This window comes from Amblyomma maculatum, chromosome 6, assembly GCF_055883805.1.
Source record: "Amblyomma maculatum isolate TAMU_Amacu chromosome 6, ASM5588380v1, whole genome shotgun sequence".
In the NCBI taxonomy this organism is placed as follows: Eukaryota; Metazoa; Arthropoda; class Arachnida; order Ixodida; family Ixodidae; genus Amblyomma; species Amblyomma maculatum.
In genome coordinates, this window is record NC_139349.1 from 20,949,321 (window position 1) to 20,962,081 (window position 12,761).

A 12,761-nucleotide genomic window follows, 5' to 3' on the forward strand; every position below is an offset into this window, starting at 1 on the left:
TGCGTAGATGTTACAGCAGAATTAAGTTTGTATCTGACTTTATTTACTTAAGATAGTCCTGTAAAAAAAAAAAAAATACCTACACTGAATATAAGTATTCTCTCTCGTTTGAAATAACATATTTCTAAAAGAAGCAGATTCGTTGCTGTTTCGCGCGGCTTTCCGGTGTTTACATGGCAAGCAGATGGCATTCTTTGTTTTCTTTTTTTTTTTTCTTTTTTAGCGGAAAAGCTGCATCCTCACATGAACACTCACTGTCAAAAGTTTTACGCAACGCAACATTATCTAAAAGGATAAATACGGACAATTTACAGTGGTTAGACTAAATGCGAAACAGGTGCGATATAGCAATCCGGTTTTCACTTCTTTTGGGTGGCATGTATAGTTAGCATATAACCATAATCGACCACCCTGTATAGACATCAAGCAAAGCTTTAATCGAGCCGTACGGACGTGCCAGCACGGCCTAGATGTGTAGCGCGTCCGCCTCGGCAATCAAGTGTCCCAGATGGTTCGATTTCCATTTCAAATGCGGTGCCCAAGTTGGGAGTTCACCATGTGCTCGGCCATAGCATGGCGTGGTCACGTGATGTCACGCAGACCGCCGACACAGACGTGGGCGCCGCTACTGCACTAGAGTGGAGGCTTCAGACACCACACCACGGTGAAACGGCGGAATGAACCATCTAGTGCGAACGCACTAAAAATATTACCTCATCAGCCCGGAAAAGAGACATGCCCCGGCCATGTTGGCCACCGGAGGCTGCTTGCACAGTTAAAATATAGTGCCTAGAATATTCTAGGCACTATAGTTAAGAGTTGACGACAGCCCACCTTAACAGCCCAGTCAAACCAGTTTCTCAGAGTCGTGTCTACCTTGTGCTACCTATATGTCATACATATATAACTATAGATATTAATGTCTATGCATAGAGGCAGTAAGTACAATTTAAAGTTTCCCATGTGAAGCTCGAGCGCAATGCGCGGGAACTTTTTCACGTCACACAAACACCGCATTCGACAACAAACGCCGAGACTTGACATTTGAGCATCTGACCTATTGTTCAGACGCGGTGCGCCATACTATGCAATGAAGAAATCCCGCTAAACTAAATTCATAATAACACCGCAGGGAAAGTCGCCCCGCCCCCGCCAATTACAGACACGCGCAAACAATAGTTAACCCCCCAAGCTGGACTTAGATTTGTTATTACGGCGTCTCTACAATCTTCCAGGGTGATCAGCAGCATGCCGATTTTTAGGCGCAATCTATTTGATATGCAGCTCATTTCCCGCCCCACTGACAGCGCCGTCCCTGAGTAACATATCGCGAAGCTGCGCCAGTCCTGACTCCCATTCGTCGGAGAAAAAAAAAAAAAAAAAAAAAAAAAAAAAAAAAAAAAAAAAAAAACAAGAAAAACAAAACAAAACAATCGAGCGGGAGAGCTAGAGCTTTCCTCAAAGTGCTCCTCTCCCTCCTTCCCCGCGCCTGTTGCGCAGCTAACTAATACCACAGACGCAGGCTGTTTGGGAAGCAGCTGCGGAACGACTCCGGTATTTACGATTTGTCCGAGCCGTTTAAAAAAGAACCGAAATGTGCCGTCAGCGCAGCTTTCCGCGTGAAGGCCCCTCGCTGCGCAGAAACGGTTGCAGGATGATAACTTCGCAACATAAAGTGAATGAAACTGAAGTCAACGTCCTGTGGCGAGGCGTGCACCCTCGTCCTGATTCTTACAAGTTTTGGAAGGCTATTGGTTGAGTATATATATCCCATTGAGAATAAAAGTATAACTTTCGAATTATGGCGCACTAAAAATTCAATGCACGGGGGCACCACCTCATTAATGCACTCTACGGTTTCGAGACCAACATGCTCTGCAGAACTACAGATTTAAATGGATAAACTACATTCCATCAGCCCCCGCCGGGTTGGCGCAGTGGTTACGGCACTCGACTACTGTTCCCAAGGGCACGGGACCGAATCCCGGCCTTGGCGGCCGCCTTTCGGTGGAGGCGAAAAGCAAGGCGCCCGTGTGCTGTGCGATGTCAGTGCACGTTAAAGAACCCCAGGTGGTCGAAATTTCCGGAGTCCTCCACTACGGCGTCTCTCATAGCCTGAGTCGTTATTGGACGTTAAACCCCACAAACCAATCAACCATATTCCATCAGAAAGCACGTGCGGACGATTCCGCGTGGCCGTCCATGGCTGACGGTGACCTCAACGGCCCTAGCTGGAACTTTCGCTGTTTGGCCACCACTGTGGGCATTCGGTTGCCCTGCTTCCTGCTACGATCATTATCATATTTCGCGTAGCAAATTAAGTACATCTGCCCATGATTTCTCTCATATGACTATACTTTTTCCGCTCTAGGTGAGAAAAAGAAAGCGTCGCCTATTTCGCGCCCTAGCTTCTCGCCTCCACCATCCCGATTAGCGCGAATAAATGAATGAGGACAGCCCGGATAAATGACCATGCCCTTTTTTTCAAATAAAATAACGGAGGGGGCCAGTTGTCTCAATTGAAACAACTGGCCGCACACTGACGATGGGCAGTGTGCCGCTAGTAAATGCATGCATCGAACTGCACTGCGCGCTAGATAGTGCTATCTGTGGGGGTCTGTACCTCAGAATAGGTCAGGCAGGGCTCGACCACGGTGTAAGAATTTACTGGTCTCGACACCAGGCGCGCAACGTCAGGTGGCGCATCCCACGAAGTGCGGAGCGGTCAGGAACTTGCAGCGGGTAGTGCCCAGATAGTGCATACAAATATGGAATTTAAGCAAAGATGCTTCTTTAGCCACGGTGGCTCACTATTTTACCGAGTTTGGCTTCCAATCACGAGGTCTCGAGATTAAAATCCCGGCCGCGGCAGCCGCCTATCGATGCAAGCGATAACGCGATGCCGCAATGCCTTTCGAAGAACCGCCGGTATGAAACTAAAATTGAACCTCCACGGTCATTTCAATCCGGGTACGATTCAATTTATTCACCCTTCTTCTGTCGCCAAATCACTTGAATAACGGCAGCACTTTTTTTCTTCCCCAAAGTGCTCTGCGACGATGTAGATATCAGACACGACCGACGGCACAGCTATTTCAAATCTAATTTTAATATTTGCTGAGTCATTATTAGTCTGGTCTTAAACGAGTCATTCTTAGCCCCCCCCCCCCCCCCCCCCTTTTTTTTTTTGACGTTCCTCATTAATGCTATTTCATCAGAAATCACTCCGCCTGCCAACTCGCTCAAAATTGGCCACGGCAGACCGTCTGCGCTTCGAAAAAAGCTTCGCAAAAGGTGCGATTATCTACACGGGCACGCCTTGACCGAGTGAAGAACAAGTAGTACAAAGTGCGAAGAGTTGGCCCGCGTGTTCCAACACTTTCACTGATATCAACAGCGCCGGACTAGTGGAACTGACACTAAATGTTTTCATCATTAAGATCAGCTTTTTATTCGTGAGCTTTACCCCCTGCAACACACGTACCGCGCAGGCACATAAGGCCCATGGCCGGACGAAGTGGCATAAGCCAGGGGAAAAAAAAAAAGAAGAGAAAAAAAAAGAACAATGATCGCGATACTCTAAACTGAACCAACACTCAGCACGAAAGAACAGCACGCGCGCAACACGAATGCGTGATTGAGGGGCTGAGAGTAAAAAAAAAAATAAAAAAAGAAGAAAAAAAGAAACTAAAGAGCACTGCAGAATCTACATTGGAGTATAATACGAAAGCACGGATGCTGCTGTTGGTTGCTTCTGGCTGCTTCTAGCAGCTTAATTTACTTCTTGTTCGCCCATTTCAGTCTTTTGGTACTTTAAAATTGCGCGCAGATCCCTTCATATGCCCTTTTTCGGCTCTATTTCCGGTTGCGTGACGTCACATCCTCTACCTCTCATTAATTCACTCGTTTACCCCTTTTAGTATTTGGTACTTTCAAATTGCGCGCCAATCCCTTTCTATGGCCTTTTTCGGCTCTACTTCCGGTTGATTGACGTCACATCCTTGACGTCATATCCACTACCGGCACCCGTTTCTCTCTTTCCGCTTTCACTCCCATCTTCCTTCCTTCCTTACGGCGAAGTGCAGGTGTCCACAGAACAAGTGTGGCAGATACTGCACCTTTTCTTTTCTGTGAACCAGTTATTCTAATTACCTGAATAACTTATTGGCCTAATTATTTTTCTGCAGCAACATTACGTCAGCTTCTATCGATTGACACCACTCATTAACCTCTACAACTTCTTAATTACCCGCAACTGCTGCGGACACGATTTTGCGGACGCGGTCTGCGGACAGAAATCTGTGAGCATAGCGAAGTATTAATAAAATGCGTCGCATGCTTTTCTTTCTTTTTTTTTTTAAGTGTACGACTGCACGTTTCAGACCCTTCGCTTGGCTGGCTTCAGGAGCACACATACAAGAAAGTTGTGGGTGGGCGAGAGGACTTTGTAATATTAAAGACAATAAGGATGTCATACATAGCCTCCTCCATAGGCTTTATCGACGGTGCACAACATAACTTCGCAGAAAAAGCCAGTCTTAAAGCTGTCCCACCGATTCTCTAAGTGGCAACATACAAACCAAGCCGGCACTAGTCAGACGTTAACACAATGCCTCTGGTACATTACTGCAGCCTTTATATAACGATAATAAAATACAATTTTGAAGCACCAGGAGAGCTGTTGTATATTACACATATGCACACTAGCAGCTGAAATTAACCCTGTTACAATGCCAGCAATAGAGGAGTAAACATACCTGTATATCTATAATGCTCGGCATACCTACACACTCATCTAATTCATAATTTTGCCCTGGGCCACAGTGTGCCCTGGGCTCAGGCACACGTGCCTCCCATGAAAAGTGCCAGCGGTGAAACACTGCTTCCTAAAATAATTTCGGCACTACACAATTCTAAGGCTGGCACAAGCCAAGCGGTTTATTTGCGAAGTCCTGTTGGTTGAAGTTCACGATTGCTCATGAAGCTTGTGAACGTCTGAAAAATTTTTTCCAGACTTTCTTTTGGAAGTCAAAAGCAAAAGTACTGAGACTCAGTGCTCAATATATAAATGCCATTTTGTTTTCTAGGTATGATTGAAATATTATCTTAACGAGTAAAAGAATGCATTCAAGTAATGTTTCATTATAACACTACAATAATGTATTACAACACGTAACATTATAATAACACTCAAAAGTCGGACGTCTTTATAATGCTTATATTAAATGTTACTACGTTTTAGTATACACCAACTTTAGACAATATACATGCAGATTACACAAAACGTTTTTTAACATTATTTTAATGTTAGGTGCTAGCTGAGAATATGCTATATGTTAGTACTCCAGATACAGCAAACGCTTTATATATTAAAACGTAACGACAGGTTAACGTTATTTCAGAAAAATTAACTGCCGTTATCATAACTTTTTCCCCTAATTATGATTCGGCTTGCGTAATTAGCAAGCGTCGAGCCCATTTTAACGTGTATCCAGCAGTAAAACTAGCATGCGGTCAGTTTGCTGCTAAGATTTGCTAAAGAAAAAAAGTAATGAAAAATAAGAATAAAAATGCGTGCAGAATGAACAATTCACGAGCTCTGCTAGTTGGGTCTGCTGCACGCACCATGAAAGCGACACAATACGGGAATTAGTGCAACTTAGGTCGGATTGTGCCAATTATGCACACACGCCTACATGTTCACACAGTAGTCTGGGTATTAACAATAGCTACGGAGCAGCGTGTGCCCACAGCGCCGGTGTTGACAACGCTGCCATAAAAACAAGTCGTCTTTTTTTAAACTACCGACGCGGCGACGAAAATTCGCGAGTTCTATTTAAAAACCCAGCTGACTGGACGACGCATGTGCCAACACAAACGTTGGAGTCTCTATAGTTGCCGCGTGAAAGGAAACTCTTCCTTTGTAATACAATCGCTTGTTACTACATCAGTATTTCTGCGCGGTTCGGACGCACGAGTGTTGTGTCTCTTTGCATGTGTGTGTTTGTTGCGCCACATTTCTGGGTATTATGCAGCACCAATTAGCCCCTCAAGCTGTTATTTTGTTATTTTGAGAAACCACGTTACCAGGGCGATATACCAATGCAATGCCGAACTACCGCTTCAGCAAGACTAAGTATGAGTGAACGTGTGATGTATACTACGATGAAGACATCTTAATTTTCAAGCGAATGGTCATCCCTAAAGTAGTAGTAAGTAGTTAGTACAGTGAAGCCGATGTGTCACTCGCATATTCAAGGCTAAACATGGATCCACGCTCATGGACTGCCGCTTCGTACCGCGACGCCCGTAAAGCACAAATTGCAAACCTGCGGTTCAATGAGCACTTCAACATGCCGGACAAAATGAAGGGCGCCGCCAGGTGACAAAATAAAATTTCATAAAAGCGCGTCCCACACGCGCACGCTCCCGCGAGCTCGCGCCCATGCGCCGGCCTGCTTGGAAGACAGCATTGCAGCTGCAGCATTCGGAAAGGCTTAGTGCGGCATGCCAATGCTCGAACACGAATGCGTACAGCCGGGCGGTAAGGCGCGACACGACGTGGATGTTGACACTTGCGGCTGTTCGCCTCCGTGTGCAGGAGCGCACTGGGATCAACATCAGGATGGCGCAGCTTGTTGGAAGGCATTCACCATCCCTCCATATACGGCAACATACGCCGTAGTGCGGCGAAGTTGCCTCGCTTCGGCGCGGCTTTTCGGTGAGAGCCACTACCGCGGTTCTCGGCGGCCTACGCGAGCGATAGCAATGCTGAAATCGTATCTTACCTGTATCTGGCGTAACTTTAAATATCCCCGCGGGACTATATTCAGGTTGGAGCCGTGTGCAGATCACTCTCAAGATGGCGGGGATAATGCAAAGAGGAAAACGCCACCCTGAATCGGAAATGACGTTACCGGAAAGCTGTCAGCTTCTTGACAACCGGACTGTTCTCTAAGCTAATGGAGATCATGTACCACTTGGCGCCATCTATATCCGCGCACAAAAAGTAGTTCGATACTATGTTTTTTGTTGCGTTAATAAAAGTTATGCAACCCAAAGCTTTCACATTTGGAGTAAACAATATGCATTTGTGCAGGAATTTCGTTTTGAACAAAGAGAAAACGGTACTTAATGACAATAAATTACTCACGATGAGCCGTGCATCCCTCCGCGCTTTACCAGCTCTACATCTAGGACGTCACTAACTTTATTGGTGCTATTTTGATACGATTTCTGCCATGACCCGGTAGCTTGGTGTTGCAACATTTGGTTCCTTTCGTTTCGTTTTATTATCTTCCCTGGACTTTGAAGCTCCTTAGTTGTGTTAGTTTGCGAACGATATGGGACGGTCGTATGCTTCAGTAAACAGTCCATATGAATCGCGGCTGTACCTAGTGCCGTCGCTCGCCTTCGAAAGGCAGACCGCTGTATTTATCAGCTGTAATGGCATCCGGCGGTTCAGGCAAGTTTGCCCATGTTCGTGATAAAGTTAAACAGCTGTTCCTAGGCGACCGCGTAGCGTATTACTCCGAAGATTCTGTTTCCGGAGACGAAGAACTTTTGGACATTACGAGCGCGCCTCTCAGTCTGATGGATGACAACGAAGACTTCTGCCTGTGTCGTCGTTGTCGCAACGTCGGCGACCCATCGTCTCAGTGCGTTCGCCAAGGCAGGGCACCCTCCGGTTTTACTGTTAACCCTGTCAGTTCATCGCAGCAGAACGGCGAGACCACATCTGTCGCCGTGTCAGGTTCTTGCGTGAACTACAGGCAAAGTGGTGGCGAGGGCGCAGCACTTCTCTACGTAAGTATATATACTGGGACGCACACGATCGCAAGCAGCAAAATTGCGAAGAAAATGCAGACGCCTCCGGACTACATTAACCCACCTTCAGCACCTCGAAGCTTTTTTTAAAATCCCACATCATTTCTGACAGTGCGATCAGTCAGTGACTGCGTAGTTTCTGGTTTAACTCTGGAGCTGTGCTTGTCACATGATTGCCGCTAGGTGCATCCGGCGACAAAGTTTCGCCGTTCAAGAAAAGCAAGCAGAGATGACCATCGATGAATGGAGCTTTGCGAACTCCTCACTTGTTCACCGCAGCGCGCGTCAACGGTGCATTTAGTAATAGATCATCAAAAAAGGCATTAATTTTTAATCGACGCTATCAGTATTTTGACATGACATTGGTAAATTCACTTTACTATGTAGGTGAAGTTCTTTAGTAAGCAGCAAACGCTGAAATTGTTGAGTAATGACTGAGCTAGCTTTATGTATGTTCACTGCTACGATGGAAGTAGTTCACACTTCATGACTTTGTTATTGAATGCCTTCATGTTATCTGTGCCCTCTTGCAGGACTCCAGTGAAGATGAAAATGATGAGTCACTCCACTGCCATGCACGTCAGCAGGCAAGGCTGTCTTCTAAGGTGGCGCAGAAACAACTCATTGTCAGCAGTCTCATCTGCCTCACATTTATGACAGCGGAAATAATAGGCGAGTACTTTACTGCACCCACCACAGTATCTGAGCAGCTGGAAGGGTGAACTATTGATTCTCAATCTGCATTTTCTGTCCTGGATTGGCAACGCTGTAAAAAGAAAAAAAAAAAAAGAAAGTCCAGGTGGCTGAAAGCAATCTACTGGACATTGCACTGATACCTGGCCTGATGAAAGTGCCATTACCAAGATTCAGTGGTAGCAATGGGATGGCTGCTGCAATTGTTCAGCTGGTGTGTCCCGTAATTCCATCACCTCCAGCAAAGGTGTTAATGGGACTGTGTTCACAAAGGACTTTAAACCCTAAGGTCATGCTTGATAGCTTATATGTGTGCATCTTTAAAGTTGTCACTTTATCGCTTACTGGCTTGCCACCACCACGTAAAACTAGGTAACATTTGTACCTCAAAGAATAAGCATCAGCATGCTCCTAAGAAATCTGTCCTCAAGATTCGTTTTATCTGTTCACTGCGCATGGCAAATGGAAGCAAAATGTCGATTTTGGCTGTTAAGATAGAGAATCAATAGCTCCACCAGTTCTAACGAAGAAGCATTCCATTTCCAGCATAGGAATGTTTTTGTGCTCTGCGTAACTTCCGTACTCTTCTTGGCACTGCAAGCGAGGAATTAGTGCTTATCTAGATGTGTGTGTGTGGGGGGGGGGGGGGGGGGGTACGCATATGTGCTAGTACTAGCTCATTCAGAAACTATAGCAGAACTCTAATCAGATAATGAAACAAGTAGAGTAGTAGTGTACTGAGGGCAAAGGAAAGCTTGTCAGCTATCTGTGTATCACTGATGGCATATTCATGTCTGACCTTTGTTCCTTTTTTGTTTTTTGCTAGGTGGTTTTATACTAATGATTGTCAACATTTCCAAGTATTTCATAGTTGGGCTGACCTTTAATAATGAGTTAAAATCAGCATTTTTTTTTTGTATTACCAGGCCTTATGCAGCAGCCTAAATTGGCTCCCAAGAGTCTGACTTGTTGAGCTATTGTTAAATTCAATACAAAATATTTTGGAGTTGCATGTACACACTGTGGTGTAATTGTGGTACAGTTGTTTTCTCGTTATTTTCTCACCCACGTTTACTGGAGACTGCAATACTGGCCCTGAAGCATTAGCACATGCCCAGATGAAAGGGAACGCCAGTGGGAAAGATGTGTCGTGAAAATCTTGTCTATGTTAGCACCTGTGTGGTATTGTCCTTACCTAAATATTATCAGCACTTGAATGCTATCTTTGGTGACATTGGGTCATTGTTTAATGTGGATTGATAAGATGAGGAGCAGGAACTACGAAGTGATAAGTAAACATCATTGTTCTTAATCGCTTTGTTGTATAAAGAGAGTGAAAGCTCTCTGAAAGAGTATTGCTGTCAGCTGTAGCAGCATGTATATATATCCCTTCTCTAGTCAGTACTCACAACTCTTTAGAACCTATTCATCAATACGTCCAACTTTTCAGTACTTTCTTCTTGTTAGTGCAGCTAACACGCTCAAACTTCTCCTGATACATGTAAACCGGGTCATGATGGAGAAAGAGAAAGCAGCTTTTCAGTACTCTCATCTTGTTAGTGCAGCTAACACGCTCAAACTTATCTTGATACATGTAACCCGAGTCATGATGGAGAAAGAGAAAGCAGCTTCGTTTTAGGCACTAAGGAGGGAATGAGATTGTTCCACCATGGCCATTGCATCACCTGACAGATCTGAGTTCAACCAGTCATTCCAACAGGGAGAATATTGGTAGGGGTTGGGCTTTTCAGCTTTTATTGTTTGAAACTTCAGCCATATTTTTCTTGTGTGTGTTTGTATGGGAAGCAAGGTTTATTTTATTCCGCAAACATTATTTTCGGTGAATGGATTACCCACTCTCTTGATGACTTAACGTTTCAGTCCTGTGTGCTCAAAGGCCATTTAGTCTAGCTCGGCAATTTTATCAGCAGGAAGGTTTTTTTTTTATTTTTTATTTTTTTTCACTAGTAATGAGAGTGCAAATGGTAGTACTTGGAGTTGTGCTCGTAGAAGGAATTGTGCTTGTCATTAAAAAGGCAACTCAGGTTGAATGAGCCAGTCAGCAGACAAAAAGGCAACTGAATGTTTATTCCAAGGTCTAAGCTGACAGACATGTTGCTGATTTGTCATGCTGGGTTGAGGGAGATAAGGTGCATCGCCTGGTCTGTGTGTTTAATGGCCATGTTGGGACTGCGGCTCAGTCGTTACGGTAGCCAGGACATGATAACTTTTCTTCATGATGCTCATGCATGTTTTTATATCAGTGCCCTACTTGCTGTTCATAATATTACTTACTCAGTGCAACTAACTGCTCTGAGCAAGTGATGACATTGTATGGTTTTTAGCTAACACGAGGTGAAAAGTAGGCGCTTCACAGTCTGTAGGGGTTAGGATGGCAGAGCAATGCATCAACTCACTCAGCTGCACTACTTATTTAACAGTACCATTGTTGCATCATCCCCTTAGCTACTTCGTTCATTTTCTATTTTGACTGAGTGCAACTCGTGCTCAACACTTGCTAGTTGTTTCTTTCATTCTTTTATGTCAGGAATACTGACTTTTTCCATTTTTAATTGAAGCAGGATTTCAGGAACTGAATTTGTTTTTGTTTTCCAGTCAGCCAAAAAAGTCCATCCCCTTGCTATGGTAAGGAAGAAAAGGCAGGAAAGGGGGGGGAGGTTGGAGTATTGTATTGTATTTTGATGAGGCTCGTGTTCAGCCAGTGTTGTATGTTTGCGTACAATTGAGGGCCTAATGAGTAGGCCTAGTGATGGCATGTTGGCAATGAGTCGAGGGAGCCCCTGGTTCTTAATCTCGACTAGAATACCAAATCCTGTTCTGGTGAAAGGATACTTTGTTGGCTCCGGTTGCCGAAATCAAGCTGCTCCCAGATCTGGTTAATCAATTTCATAGATACTCAGGTTTTCTATCTCTATTTTATGATCAGGAGACCTGCATGGAGAACTGCATGGCACCGAGATTCGAACCATTTTCCTTATCGACGCTCTACTTCTGTTCTATCGCTGCTTGCTAGAAAGAGTGCCTCCCCATCAATGAAAGGTCTTGAACCATTTGGATGAAATAGATGGTACATTGGGCTGCTGTTCATATGTTGTGAGGGCCGCAGACACCCTTTCTGTTTCATGAAACAGTGATATGAGGTGGCTAGGCTTTGAAGCAGTGTGTATGGCATCTGGGGCAGTTCAACAGCCCTGACTACAAAGCGCTGATGCTATTGAGCAAAATGTTTCGTCATCAGAGTTGTAGGTACTCTGCTTTTCTTTATTCTTTCTTTCTTTCTTCTCTCCTCTTCTAGGTGGCTACTTGTCGAATAGTCTTGCCGTCATGTCAGATGCTGCACACTTGTGTGCTGACCTCGCAGGCTTTCTGATCTCCATTTTTGCCGTATGGATCGCACAGAAATCGCCCACAAAAAGAATGTCCTTTGGCTTCTACAGGGCAGGTGAGTGGTGGCAGTAGCCCAATGGGGGTAGCCCTTCAACACCTTTTCACTGCACATGTCATCACAGCATTCATCGAAGAGATTTCTATGTATGCAGTTTCCAGTTTCCTGTTTAGAAATTCAACTTTAACAAACTTTGTGATATGTAAGCAAATTTTGAGATCACAACACATGCTTTCACTCGAGTGAGGGGCAACATTTTGTGCAGAAAGCAACCATGGAAGATGTTTTCCAGTTCTTCTGAATTCTTATTACAACGTAGGACCGTTTGAAGCAAATCAGTATGAATGGAAATGGAAGGCTTACCGGAGAGCACATTTTTGTGGCTTGTGATAAGAGAATTGCTAAAGTTTTACACTTTTTGAATATTCAAAGCGAGGTGATGGGAACCACTTTTGTTTGTTCAGGCAAAGGCATATTCATGGCAACTCTTAGATGGCATAATTAGGCGAGGGCTGTATCTGTACAGCACATTTCTTGACATTTCTTTGTCAAAGAACCAAGGCCATTACTGATCACCAAGGAAGATCGCTCGCACAAATATGTTGATTTGTTTCAGTTAGCAATAGCAGAATTTCTATCCTGGTTGGTTCTGATTGTTCTGGTTCATTCAAGACCGACTTCGTGTGTGGGTTAACTTTTGTCTCCCTTTTATCTGCAGGCTTAGCTTCGGCAAACCCGTGAAACAGTAAAATTAGTCTCCTTGAGGTAAAGGAGGAAATTATGCCATTTGAAGGGCTTACCAAACCGAGGACCTCAGTGCCTTGTGCGTCTCATA

General features: G+C 44.6%; 2 protein-coding genes across 4 annotated transcripts in view; one reads left to right on the forward strand and one right to left on the reverse strand.

Annotated features, from left to right (window-relative positions):
• Positions 1 to 6,954, reverse strand: part of LOC146185211 (zinc transporter foi-like) — a 92,905-nt gene extending 85,951 nt beyond the window's left edge. The window contains exon 1 of the mRNA XM_084606182.1: positions 6,789 to 6,954. The gene's annotated coding sequence lies outside the window, so the exon portion shown is untranslated. The remainder of the gene's footprint in view (positions 1 to 6,788) is intronic.
• The window catches only part of LOC146185212 (proton-coupled zinc antiporter SLC30A2-like), a 66,638-nt gene that overhangs the window by 30,745 nt on the left and 23,132 nt on the right, over positions 1 to 12,761 (forward strand). The window contains exons 1-3 of one of the 3 annotated variants that reach the window (XM_084606185.1): positions 7,153 to 7,806; positions 8,361 to 8,499; positions 11,837 to 11,983. In XM_084606185.1, the coding sequence (XP_084462311.1) occupies positions 7,447 to 7,806; positions 8,361 to 8,499; positions 11,837 to 11,983 (646 nt within the window). In that variant the 5' untranslated portion in view covers positions 7,153 to 7,446. Of the gene's footprint in view, positions 1 to 7,152; positions 7,807 to 8,009; positions 8,193 to 8,360; positions 8,500 to 11,836; positions 11,984 to 12,761 lie in introns of those variants that run through there. The other 2 variants (XM_084606187.1, XM_084606186.1) reach the window with 2 other exon arrangements.